Here is a 13,857-nt window from a genome sequence, read left to right as displayed (position 1 = left end):
ACTCTGGAGTACTCTGCTGACCAGTGACCACTTGTCATGGTTCCTGTTCCAATGTTCCTGAAACATCACAACGAGTTCCATGCCGGTGCTGACACATGTTGTTGTACAGGAGGGGGCTGCCACTGTTCCTTGGGGCCAGGCAGTGAGCTGGATGATGCGAGTCTGGAGGAATGCATGTTTGGGCTATCTTAACTGGTCAAGGATGTTACCTGAAGACTGCCAGCAACCATTAGGAGCGCCTGCAAGGGGATGGAATAGTATTGACTCTGGGGGGAAGGGCTTGGGATTGCTTGTGAATTAATTGGGAGAAATCCTGCACATCTATCTATCTATCTATCTATCTATCTATCTATCTATCTATCTATCTATCTATCAAATTTGTCACCGCCCATCTCCTCCGAACAGAGGGCGGTTTACAGCATAAAACAATAACTATACAATAAAATTCCAATATAAAATATAGACTAAAACAATTTTAAAAACTACCAAGTATAATAAAATCCTGATGGCTATGGTCTCATTCAGTTCTTGCATGAGAGGGGCACTTCAAGGCACTAGCCAATCTCAAGTATGACTATTCTCTTCCCTGCCCCAAGCCCGATGGTAGAGCCAGGTCTTCAGTTCCCTCTGGAAGGCTAGGAGCAATGGGGCTAATCTCACCTCCGGGGGCAAGTATTTTAATATTCTCAGCCTTGCCTATGTTTCTACATACTATTGATTATTAAATTAGATATCCATAGAATACCTTGTGAGTCTGATTGTCATTTTGAATAGGGAGTCATTACACCACTGTTCTTGCATCAATGCCCTATAGTTGGAATATTTGCTGATACATGATTACATGTCCATATGCCTTCTGTGTCATTGTGTGCCTCCTTTTTCTTCCTCTCTCCAGACTGAACAATGCACCAGTCCATGGTTACGAGCATGACGTGGGCACCAAAACCACCATGCGACTTTTCTACCCCGAGTCAGCACACTTCAATCCTCAGACTGAAAATAACCCAAATACATTGCTGGTGTTAGTGGCATTCAAACCCATGGATTTTATGTGGATGGAAACAATTCTCCATGACAAGAAGAGAGTAAGCGGTTAGCCTTTCTTTTTTGTGTTTAATTGTGGAAAAGGATTCAAGTCCCACATGTCTAAGAAAAATAAATATATGGATTCTGAAGCTCTTTCTTCTAACCTCAAAAGCACAGTGGTGTTTTATAAATACTGATTTGTTCCTGGAATTGAACCTGGGACATCAGTTTTGGTCTCACATAAGCTAAGCCCAGAGCCAGTTTGGTGCAGCGGTTAAGGCACCAGGCTAGAAACTGGGAGACCGTGAGTTCTAGTCCCATCTTAGGCACAAAGCTAGCTGGGTGACCCTGGGCCAGTCACTTTCTCTCAGCCCTAGGAAGGAGGCAATGGCAAACCACCTCTGAAAAACCTTGCCAAGAAAACTGCAGGGACCTGTCCAGACAGTCTCCGAGAATCGGACACGATTGAACGGATAAAAAAAAAAAAAAAGCTAAGCTCACTCAGTAGATGTGGATAAGCTGTATTTTCTTTACCTAATTTCCTTACTTATTAATGGTAACAACAACACTGCTTCACAAAGTCGTCGTGTGATTGAAGGATATCTGTAATAGGCAGAAGGAATAACCCTGAGGAACAGGAAGAAGAGCTGCAACCAAGATAACAGTCAAATAAAAGAAATCTGAGTGCGAGGCAGAAATGTAATGTGAGAAAACGTCTCAGATAAGACCCATCCTATGAAGATAAAGGGAGGGAGAGCGGAGGGATATTCAGACTTGCAAGATTCTGTTGCTATAACCTTATAATAAAAGTACTATTAGTTTGCATCTCTTTGGTTTCCAAATTCGGCCTACCTTGGAGGGCTGACAACATCACACCAGCCAACAGAATGTTCATTCTGTATTTCCTGAGCATTGTTAACTTCCAACAGTAAGAAATGGCAGAGAGAGTGAGAAATCAGCTAAAACAGGAGAGATCAAGTTTCCAGGTGAAACCCCAAAATACTCCTCCTGAAATTGGCCCAGTCTTTTCAGCATTACTTTTCTTTCTGTCTTTATTTAACCAGGTCAGCTATCATGCTTTGATGTTGCATATGAAAGTAAATCATGTGTGACTAATTTCCCTGTATCTGCTGTCTTTCCAGATTCGGAAGGGCTTCTGGAAACAGCCTCCCCTAATTTGGAATGCAAATCCTAACCAAGTGCGAATTCTGAACCCATATTTTATGGAAGTTACAGCTGCTAAAGTACTTAAGCTTCCAGTGAAGCAATTGTGGAAGCTTAAACAGGTAAGAGAGATAAGTGTCTGTGCGTGTGTGTGTGTGAGAGAGAGGAAGAATTAGAAGTATGAGTGTGCAACGAAGGAATGGATTATTTGAATATGTGATTTGAGATCCACAAATTATTTTTCTCCCTTTTCGATGTTCTTCAAATTGGGAATATATCTAAGTTGTGGAACTATTACCATTTCTTTAATTAAGCAGCTGAATACCTTGGTGCACATATCTTCCTGACATGGGTGACTTTTAATTGGACTTCAAGTGTCTTCAGAGCTTAACACTCGCAGTAAGAAGTGAGTAGCAGATTGGCTAAGGATAGCAGTACTATTGTGTGTATGTATAATACTACCTCCAGGCCAAAATGGGTGTGATCAAAAACAAAGATGGCAAGGACCTAACAGAAGAAGAAGAGATCAAGAAAAGGTGGCAAGAATATACAGAAGGCCTATATAGGAAGGATAACAATATCAGGGATAGCTTTGACGGTGTGGTCAGTGAGCTAGAGCCAGACATCCTGAAGAGTGAGGTTGAATGGGCCTTAAGAAGCATTGCTAATAACAAGGCAGCAGGAGACGACAGCATCCCAGCTGAACGGTTCAAAATCTTGCAAGATGATGCTGTCAAGGTAATGCATGCTATATGCCAGCAAATTTGGAAAACACAAGAATGGCCATCAGATTGGAAAAAATCAACTTATATCCCCATACCAAAAAAGGGAAACACTAAAGAATGTTCAAACTATCGAACAGTGGCACTCATTTCACATGCCAGTAAAGTAATGCTCAAGATCCTGCAAGGTAGACTTCAGCCATTTATGGAGCAAGAATTGCCAGATGTACAAGCTGGGTTTAGAAAAGGCAGAGGAACTAGGACCAAATTGCCAATATCCGCTGGATGATGGAAAAAGCCAGGGAGTTTCAGAAAAACATCTATTTCTGTTTTGTTGACTATTCTAAAGCCTTTGACTGTGTGGACCATAACAAATTGTGGCAAGTTCTTAGTGGTATGGGGATACCAAGTCATCTTGTCTGCCTCCTGAAGAATCTGTATAACGACCAAGTAGCAACAGTAAGAACAGACCACGGAACAACGGACTGGTTTAAGATTGGGAAAGGAGTACGGCAGGGCTGTATACTCTCACCCTACCTATTCAACTTGTACGCAGAACACATCATGCGACATGCTGGGCTTGAGGAATCCAAGGCTGGAGTTAAAATCGCTGGAAGAAACATTAACAATCTCAGATATGCAGATGATACCACTTTGATGGCTGGAGGCGAAGAGGAACTGAGGAGCCTTATGATGAAGGTGAAAGAAGAAAGTGCAAAAGCTGGCTTGCAGCTAAACCTCAAAAAAACCAAGATTATGGCAACCAGCTTGATTGATAACTGGCAAATAGAGGGAGAAAACGTAGAAGCAGTGAAAGACTTTGTATTTCTAGGTGCGAAGATTACTGCAGCTGCTGACTGCAGTCAGGAAATCAGAAGACGCTTAATCCTTGGGAGAAGAGCAATGACAAATCTCGATAAAATAGTTAAGAGCAGAGACATCACACTGACAACAAAGGTCCTCATAGTTAAAGCTATGGTGTTCCCTGTAGTAACATATGGCTGCGAGAGCTGGACTATAAGGAAGGCTGAGAGAAGGAAGATCGATGCTTTTGAACTATGGTGTTGGAGGAAAATTCTGAGAGTGCCTTGGACTGCGAGAAGATCAAACCAGTCCATCCTCCAGGAAATCAAGCCAGACTGCTCACTTGAGGGAATGATATTCAAGGCAAAACTGAAATACTTTGGCCACACAATGAGAAGACAGGACACCCTGGAGAAGATGCTGATGCTAGGAAGAGTGGAGGGCAAAAGGAAGAGGGGCCGACCAAGGGCAAGGTGGATGGATGATATTCTAGAGGTGACGGACTCGTCCCTGGGGGAGCTGGGGGTGTTGACGACCGACAGGAAGCTCTGGCGTGGGCTGGTCCATGAAGTCACAAAGAGTCGGAAGTGACTAAACGAATAAACAACAACATAATACTACCACAGGTACTTGGCTAGTAGAAGATGGCTTGGATTAAGCTCTGCTCCCTAAGTTGCTCATTCTTTGTGGGTTTTGTGGGCTTTGAGGAGGACAGTCTACCAGATATCTGAGTGTACAGTTGGCTGGCCAAAGAGATCTTTTGGTTCTTTATCACTGGCTCTTTTATATGTGGCGTCCTTGGTGCTCTCTGAGCCTTGTTGTTTTCTCGCAGACGTTTCATTGCCAGGCTAGGCAATGAGCAAGGCCCACTCCCTCTTCGCACTGAAGATGTTGCCTAGTCTGGCAATGAAATGTCTGCGAGAAAACAACAAGGCTCAGCACCAAGGACGCCACAGTTCAATCCTGAGCTACGAATATTTGCTCCTTTTAAATGTTTTATGTGTCTTTTGTACGGAAGAGCTTTCATCTGTGGGTGTCCCCATCTGTTTCCAGAAGCAGTATGGCTGTCTAGGCATGGAATGTTCCCCTAAAGTGAACTTCAGCCTTGGTTCATCTTATTTGAGAAGAAAGCCTTGTTTCTGTGTGCACTGTTCTTTATTTCCAGGCTGGCAGTTTCTAGATTGCAAAGGCTTTTATTCTGGATAGGTTTGCCAAGCTGTGGTTGTTTCCTTTTTATTACTTGCTTGAAAATCTTAGAATTATTCCCCCCACTTCTTAATTTTTATTTTTGCATGAATGTGGCCACTGTCAGATAACTTCTAGGAATGAAGCTTAAAAGTTTATGAGGAACTCTTCTGCCATTTTTTAAAGCTACGTTGCCTTCAGGATTCTGTAACTGCACTGGGAAAACAGATCCTGATACATCCATTCATTTCATTTTTTAAGCAGGTGAATAGTCTGTAATGCTTTTATTGGAAAGTGTGTGATTAATTCCTGAATTTTCAAGGCCAAAGAGTAGACTTTTCACGGCCTGCATAGTCATTTCCCCCATAAATAGAAGAAGCAAACTGATATTAAGCTAAGCAAGTAAATGATTTGTGGTAGGTTGCTGTGTTCAGCTTCTCTTTATCTAAAAGATTCAGGGCGATTAATATCTCTACTTAGCCACAAGGCTTACGGAATAACCTTGTGCTAGTCACCATCTCTCACTCTAATCTACCTCCCAGGAGTGATCTAAGAATAAAAAGCAGGGAATTGGGGAAATTATTGATGATTACCCTTAAAAAAGGACAGGTCATGAATTGATGGAGGATCTATTTATTTTTCTGCTAAAAAAATTAAACAATTTTGCCATTCTTCGGACAGTTTAACCAGGGTTACTAGACCATTTGCTCTGAAGTCTAAGTGAAGCCAGACTATCATCTGTGGAAGCATCAATTATCTCACCTCTCTTACTCTAGAAACCCACCACAGGATTAGTGGCCATCACCCTAGCCTTGCACTTCTGCGATGAGGTACATATTGCTGGCTTTGGATATCCCAGCTCAGACAACAAGAAGCAGAGTATTCACTACTACGAGCAAATTACAGTGAAATCTATGGCTGTGAGTAACTACATCTCTTCATCTCTTCATGCTGAAAGTCTCATATCTCCATTTAACAGGTCAAGGGACAAATTAGCCTTTGGTCCACCTACATGGTTCCTTTGCATGCGATGGCATACATAGTTCCACATCTCAGTTTAACTGACCTGGGAAACTATCGTTATCAGCTTCAGAATGTGCCAGTATAGTAAATCCACTTTTGAAAAAATGCTTCAGAACACTGCCTTTTTTGCAGCTGTTTACTACAGTATCCCAAAGTGGGTAAATGTGGAAGCCAAAGTTAATTGAAGATGCTCTGGTTTATTTGTTAGCTTGTGTAAAGGGAGGCTTGAAAGAGCTGTGCATGTCAAGAAAGGGTTATACATATCTCTGTTTATTAAACTGAGAAGCAGATTATTGATCCACATAGTCCACTGTTGCTATGATTGACAGAGGCTCTATAATACTCTAAGTAATGTCCTATGATGGAAATGCTATTGTGCCATGGGCAACAGAGATACTAAATTAAAAATGCACATGAGCCTAAAGGACACAGGTTATTCTAATGTTTCCCTGCAAAGGGTAGGATTAGATTATTTAAGCCTTGATGAATCAGGGCTGTCCTACTACAGTGGAAGCTTTCTGCTGAAATCTACTTTCCCCACTTGCCTGTTACGGCTGATCTTCCCACCACCATTTAGTGCCAGATGTGATTGGGGCATTCAAGTCATTCCCATCAAGAACAATCCCAGTTTGAACACAAGTTCAAATCTCCTCTTAGCTCACTGTGTGACCTTGTGGTACTCATGCTCCACGTGAGGGTAAAGGACGGTGAGGACCAGATAGACTGCCTTGAGCAAGTTGGAAAGAAAGGCAGGTGATAAATGTAATACACAGAGAATTATCTGCCTGTGGAGGTAGATAATTCTTATTCCAGCAGTCTCATAATAAAACCATTTCAGAGGCTGTAAGGATGCGAAAGATATCTCAGCCACCACAATGCAGGAAGCATTTGGTTATGCATTCAACCATTTCTCCTTCACAGTAATTAAATTATATTCCTACAGGTATGTTTAGAGTGAAGAAGACAAGGCAGTGGAGATGTAAGAGTTTGAGTTCAGGTAGCTAAGTGTGGTCACACAGAACATACGATGGAGTAGGCTTATCCTCCTTACTCATTACTCCCAATGTTAACTAGGCAAAGTGAGTAGGGGTTAGGGTCCCCAAAAAGTAGTAAAGGAAGGTGGACACTCTCTGTCCAGAGCCCAAATTTAAATGCAATTGCTTTGTTAAATAGATTGCATGAAGGTAACACAAAGTCTATTGTGCACAACCTGCATGCCCCTCCAGTAGGTGAATTCACCATCAGGATCCCCTCTTGCCATGCCATTTAATATAGAGAGCTGAAAACTCCTGGCAAGGTATACTGAGCCTCACCCTGCCATATTGATTGCCATGTCCTTGGCACGACGTGTTTTACTATCTATCAGTAGATTAGAATCAAGGGATAGAAGTTGAATGGAAGCCATATTGGCTAAATAGTAAGAGAAACTTTCAGATGGTACAAATGTTTTTGTGGTGGAATGCCTTTCTTGGAAAGTAGTGGGCTTTTTCTGGGGTGCAGATGGAGAGACTGGACAGTGATCTGTCTGAGATGCTGCTGTTGCCTCCTACAGTGTAGGATGTTGGATTAGATCACAACCAAGGCCACCTCCAGTCATATGACTGTATAAATATTTATCTCAGAACTCACTTTTTTAAAACATGGAAAAACAGCATGCTGCTCAGCCTAATATGTTTTCTGTTATCTTATTCCACAGTCTTCAGGGCACAATGTCTCCCATGAGGCATTTGCAATAAAAAAGATGCTTGAATTGGGACTCGTCAAGAACCTCACTTACTTCTGATGTAAGATGGACTGCATTACGTTCACTTCGAGTTGGCTGCTGTGCCAGCAGGACAAAGCCCTTTGTGGCTGGCACCTTCTAACACATAGTCATCCCTTCCATTCCAACGCTGACTGGTGCAGAGGCCTTGCATTTTCCTGCGAATGATGTTCAGGATGGATGGAAGTGTATGGCTTCTAAATGTGTTAGCAACTAGGGGTAGAAACAGTCCTGTAAAGAAGCTGGGTGACACTATCAGTTGGAAGCAGGAATCTTTCCTCCTTACTGGACACTGCCCTCTACAGAATCATCTTCATTTGGATAGTTGCAGAATTTTCCTTGGCGTCCAACTGAGATTTTTAGAAGAAAAGTTCCTGCAATCAATAGCGGCAGAGATGCACTTTTGGAAGATCAGATTGCTGATGAAGGGCCTCAAAGATGATACAACAGAGATTCCCATGGGAATGATTCCCCTCCCATAAAACTGTTGCATTAATCACTTTTACCTTCCTCTGCAACCAATATAAGGGTGGCTGTTCATTATTTTATTTATAGTATCAGACGTTACCTAATGAGCAAGAGGCAAGTGAATGAAGGATTTTTAGCTGTTTGCCACCTTGTTTCCCTGTTCACATGAAGATGAGACAAAGTATGCTGGTTCAAGTCCCTGTGCAATGCGTTGAGGATGCCCAGGAGAAAGCAGTTAAGGATGGTAGAGGAGATAGTGACATTTATTTCTCTCCTATTTGATCGGTTTGGTTTGGAGACTGGGTTGGAAGGGAGAGTACCCAACAGTATTTGCTGGTAGTTTTTATACCTAAAACAGTAGAGCTGAACCAACACTTGCTTTTCCCGGGCTCAAGTTGAAAAAGAAATCCTTCTGTGAAGGACGTGTGTGTGCCCTAGTATCCCATATCAGACCTTAATGATAAGAAGTAGGTTTCTTTCCTCCTATAAGGTGGTAATTACATCCCAACCAGAATTGATCTACAATGCAAAAGAGCTATCCTGGTGTGATGACTGGGAGCATGACACCTGGCCAAAGTTAGGCATGAAAGGAAGGGCAAGAAAGGGTAAGAGAAGAAAAGTATGTATCTCTATACAGAGAAGCAATCATTGTGATGTTACTCCTTGCTAGCAGAACCTGACTCTGCAGAGCACTTTTGCCTATCTTTTCCATGGTTAGGAAGGGGAACAATGTTGTCATTCGGGACAAAGGCTAATCTCAGGGGGCTAAAAGTGAGGGTTGCTTTGAAGTATGTTTCCTTTTCATAGAGGCACGGGAGGTCAGGGGGTCCAAACATTTCAGATGTGCCAGTCTGGTTAGGATTGGATGTAAAATCCCCTTCGCCTTTAATCTTAAATGTGGGATCAAAATGTATTTATATCTCATATATTAAGTGCACTTGTCAGTTGGAAGGTCTGATTGAATATTGGAAACCTGGCAATTGTCCGTTTCACCCTCGAGAGGGAATCATCCGTGTGAGGTACAAGACAATAGGAGTTCGCCGTACACCACCTCCATGTACTCGTGCAGCCAATGTGCCTTAGCCATGTTCGCAAGTGCCCAGTTTTGAGGGACCTGCTGGAAACACATACTCAATGGCTCAGGCCATCAAATCCATTGCCAAGGAGGTGGATTGCTCAGAAGGACTGCCCATGGACTTGACAGCTGAGATAGATTTCCAGATTTCTCCTTGGAAATCAGGGGGAGAACAGGGATTGCCTATTAAATTGTGATTCTAAAGGTGTTTGAATCTCATGGGGAGTGTTGGAAGTGTCTTTCCTCGCCAAGCGATACTGCAGTGTTAAGTAATTTAATAAATTTAATTTAAAACAGTCCTTTATAAAGTGTGTTCATTTGTTACGTTTTTATCCTGCCTTTCCTTCAGGAGGAAAAGGTAGCACGTACAGCTATAATGGACAGAAGGAATAACCTTGAGGAACAGGAGGAAGAACCACAACCAAGACAATCAGATAAAAGAAACTTGAGTCCGGGCCAGAACGTAACCTGAGAAAGAGGCTCAGACCAGACCCTCCCTAGTTCTGACAAAGATAAAGAGAGGGAGGGGGAAAACACATTTGCACTTGTAAGATTCTGTTACTATACGCTTATAATAAAAATAGTATTAGCATGCATGACTGGTTTCCTAGTCTGGTCTACCCTGAAGGGCTGACCATGAGACTCCTCTAATTTATTTAGACATGTACATAGGCATAAAATCTTTGCAAAATAAGACTGGTATTTATTGCCTATGAAGTTTTCCTTGTGGCTGAGCTTAGTTGTGACAGTGTTGCTCCACGTGGTGGAGAAGCTGGATCATCTTTTAGAGTAGGGCTGAGAATTTTATTTTCAGTATCTTTCCAGATCCAGGCAAGGAAGAAGCAATGTTTTCTTTTTCTGTGTTGAAGTTGTAGAGAAGCAAGGAGAATATGATGGAACAAAGCCCTGCTCATTATGATGCTAGAACAATCAGGGGAACTCTTTGTTGGATCGACCTTAAGCGTACAAGGAGGAAACCAGCTGAAAAAATTTACTGGTCTCTAGTTAGGGAAAGCTGTGCACCTAATTGGCCAATACAAGTTGGATATACACAGAATCTATTAGAATATTCAGCTTGGCAACCTCACATATTACTGCAGCCTAGAAAGAAGTTATACATGTTTGCTGCCTGGAGCCAATTCACATTTTTCACATTCTGTCCTTGTGATGTTATTTGGTGTCTCCCTTCATATCTTTTCAATCCTTTTTGGAAAGGGGTTGTGGTGTGTAGCCAATCCATTTTTTTGTGACTAACCCAGTGCCTGAAGCTGCTCTTTTTGGTGGGATCTGTTTTAAGAAAGTCTAAGCTCATAAAGAAGACACCGATGAAGGACCAGGGAATTGGTGCTGATGGCATTCCAGGAGCTGAACCCTGGAGATGTAGTCAAAGCTACTAGTGCCCTCTTTTAAGAGGTGTTTGGTGCCATAAAATCATGACTCTCCACTTTTCTCCATTTCCTTCTTTTGCTTGTAAATGGAGAGTTACTCAATTAAGCTGAAAATGTTTTCTTTTAATTTAAACTCAGCAGAGGAGGTGATTATTTTAATTACTTTTATGATACCACTTCACTATTAAAAAAATAACATTCTTGGTTTTTTTATAGGACAGTGATGAGCCTACACTCCTAATTAAAGACCTTGCTGGTTTCTACTAGCTGATAAATGCCATAAAATGCATAAAAGAAGAGTCCTAGAAAGGAGCTTAAACAGCTGTTTCTCAAGGGCCTTGTGGCAGGCTAATTCTGTTCAGCTCAAAGCACATTGCATAGTTGATAAATAGGGATGCTATACCTGGTCAGTAGACCCTAGATGCCCACTGGACAGAGGAAAGAAAGAAAGAAAAACTTTAAGGCAGTGTTTCTCAACCTTGTCAACTTTAAGATGTGTGGACTTCAACTCATGTGTGGACTTCAACTCCCAGAATTCCCCAGCCATGGTTGGGGAATTCTGGGAGTTGAAGTCTACACATCTTAAAGTTGGTAAGGTTGAGAACTACAGCTTTAAGGTAAGAGGCTGATCTATCAACCTGCAAGTCTTCACACCTTTGGGGGATGCACTGCGTATGTTAACTTCACTTGGCCCATAGCTAGATATAAAGGTGCTAATAATAGCCTATCCTACAAGGTTGTAGGAAATTAGTAACAAGAGGATGTAGATGTGTTCCATCCTTCTATATAGCCTGGTCAATCTTGGGATATTTTGCCTAATGAATCCCAAATCCCTCATGGCTGGGGGTTATAGATACTGTAGTCCAAAGCAGTTGAACGGAGGCAAGGCATTCCCTACCTTCTGTAAATGCTAGGGATCATTAGGAAGATAGTAAATAGGTAACCGTGGATTGTAGTTCTCTGCAATCTGCACATTCTGAAGAGATGCTTTTAGCCCTTTATATCTCAGTGGAGAAAATAGAAACATAATGCTTGATGCGCTCTTCAAATGAGGTGAACAGCTGAAAGATATCTTTGCGTTGGGATTTACTTGGTCAAGTGGTACTACTTCTGATAACTACTTGTATCTGAAGGTGAGCGTAGATGTTTTATTTATTAATTTCTTTCTCTCTGGGAGTCCAGTGCAGCGGCCACTTGAACAACCCTTTTAAGCAGGTTCAGCTGATATTGGCTGGGAAAAGGTCTTGTGAATTCTTAGGTGAGCAAGAATTTATAGTCACAACTCCCTGATCCTAAGCTTTGACTCTAATCAGTCGACCTTGACCTGCTCTCAAATTTTCCAAGAAAAACTAAGAACAGCTAAGATGTTCAGACCTCTCTCTCTCTCTTTCCTGGAAGAGATGCAAAAAATACATTTTTGTATGATCGTTGCTAGAGAAGGAACATTTTGCTCCCATAAGATGTTTATCTTTTATGGCCCTGGACTTTTGTGGCAGAATTCTTGTTAGATGTTGTCTTAAAGATGCACCAGCTTAATATGCCCTTTTTCTGTGCCCAGGACAAATCTGTAACAGTTTCTGAAATGCTACCAGCAAACAAGTGTTGGATCTCAATGAATAAACTGGAACAAACACACACACTTCAAACATTTTTATGACATGCCACAATTCCATACAGCTAGCAAATGCCCAAGTTTATGAGGCCTTATTTCAGAGTAATATACTAATACACCCTTGCCATGTTCTGGGTCGTGTGCGTGTGTGTGAGTTTCACACACAGTGTGAAACTAAATATTGTGGTTACCTTGCCAGCTCTTGTCCTGTAAGATTACACAGACAGGACTTGAGCCCCCACACAAAGCGGGGGGAGGTTGCATTGAAACGTCCCTCTCCTGCCTATTATCCCTTCCAAGGTCTCTTTTGTGAAGCTTCTGGCTTGGTACAGGGGAGGACCAAGATGGTCTTGAAGGAAATATGCAGCAACCTGAGCTTAACCCTGGAAAACCCTGGAAAACTTGAGCTTAACCCTGGAAAACAGGAAAGGCTGAGAAAGAAACTCAGGACTGGCCTGCCTTGATGCTCTTTGATATAAGCAGGGAGGGAGGGGAGGGAAATTCTGTTAGGCATTCAAGAGTCTGTTTCAGCCTAAATTGATAAAGTAGAGCTCTAGTATTTCTTGTGGAGTTGGCTCTCTGACTTGGCCTACCTTAAAGACACCTGGGCAGAAACTGCTTTTCCTTACTCATGCTTAGCTGCCCTTCTTCCAATATCTCATCTCCACCAGGGTATCTTACATAGAGGAGGAACTCTACTGCTTTTAGGAGATGCTCTTTTCTTAGCTCCAGCTCAGCTCAGCTGCCATTGACTCCTATGGAGTTTTCTTGGGACTAATCTGTGCTGAGGAGAAGAGTGGTTTTCTGGAGCTCCCTGCTTTCAGAGGTGTCCATGGTGTGTGTGCGGGGAAGTCAATAAAGTCAAAATGGCAGCCCCCACCATACAACTGAAGGCCGAATGAAACTCAGATCACACATTTGGGGCCACCATCATGTTTTGGACTCCCCTCCCTCCTGTGGACACCCTGCCGGTCCCCCAGTCTGGGGAAAGCTAAGCAGTGCTGAGTGACCTGGCTTCTCTACTCTTGGGTGGCCCCATCAGAGGACAGCAAATGTGGCTTACTTGAGTGCCACTTCAAGATCTTGAAGCAAGGTTGCATAGTTGACTGCTAAGGAAGGGATGATCCCAGGCCAGGCAGAATGAGGTCTCTACACATAGAAGGAGAAGCAAAACATAAAGGGGACAAGTGACCAAATGGAAAAAAACCAACTCTTGTCAGTGTGTTTTGTACAGCTGCTCCCACTTCAGGCAGGTCTTTCTTGACACTCAGGCCCGAGATTTGAATGCACCAGCTCTGGGCAAAGAACCACTTGGAAGGTTTTTCTCTATCCCCTGGATCAGAGTAGTAATAAGTAGACAGCCATGACTTCCTGGAATTGCATCTTTCCAGCTGCTGTTGAAATGGATAGCCAAGGAAGTGCGAGAACTTATTAAAGGCATCTCCTAAAACAACTTTTGCCCACCCGTTAGATTCATAACTCACCTGCGGCTCTGGGCTGAAAGGCTGGTTCCACTGGGGTTGGCTGCTACCTTGTGCTACCTGTTCAGTCAGCAGGTTTTGGCAAATTGTCTCTAATGCTTTCTCATCCCCAAACAATTTGGCCTTGACAATGTTACTTGCAGGAAG

General features: G+C 42.6%; 2 protein-coding genes across 3 annotated transcripts in view; both read left to right on the top strand.

The window, feature by feature from the left end:
- The window catches only part of ST3GAL4 (ST3 beta-galactoside alpha-2,3-sialyltransferase 4), a 117,538-nt gene extending 108,844 nt beyond the window's left edge, over window positions 1–8,694 (top strand). For both annotated transcript variants that reach the window (XM_063310968.1, XM_063310969.1), the window contains exons 11-14: window positions 896–1,085; window positions 2,169–2,312; window positions 5,678–5,821; window positions 7,621–8,694. In XM_063310968.1, coding sequence (XP_063167038.1) covers window positions 896–1,085; window positions 2,169–2,312; window positions 5,678–5,821; window positions 7,621–7,707 — 565 coding nt within the window. In that variant the 3' untranslated portion in view covers window positions 7,708–8,694. The remainder of the gene's footprint in view (window positions 1–895; window positions 1,086–2,168; window positions 2,313–5,677; window positions 5,822–7,620) is intronic.
- FAM118B (family with sequence similarity 118 member B) overlaps window positions 1–13,857 on the top strand; it is a 257,749-nt gene that overhangs the window by 213,479 nt on the left and 30,413 nt on the right. The window lies entirely within an intron of this gene.

The sequence above is a fragment of the Candoia aspera genome, chromosome 9, assembly GCF_035149785.1.
Source record: "Candoia aspera isolate rCanAsp1 chromosome 9, rCanAsp1.hap2, whole genome shotgun sequence".
In the NCBI taxonomy this organism is placed as follows: domain Eukaryota; kingdom Metazoa; phylum Chordata; class Lepidosauria; order Squamata; family Boidae; genus Candoia; species Candoia aspera.
This window is presented reverse-complemented; position numbering and strand designations above follow the sequence as displayed.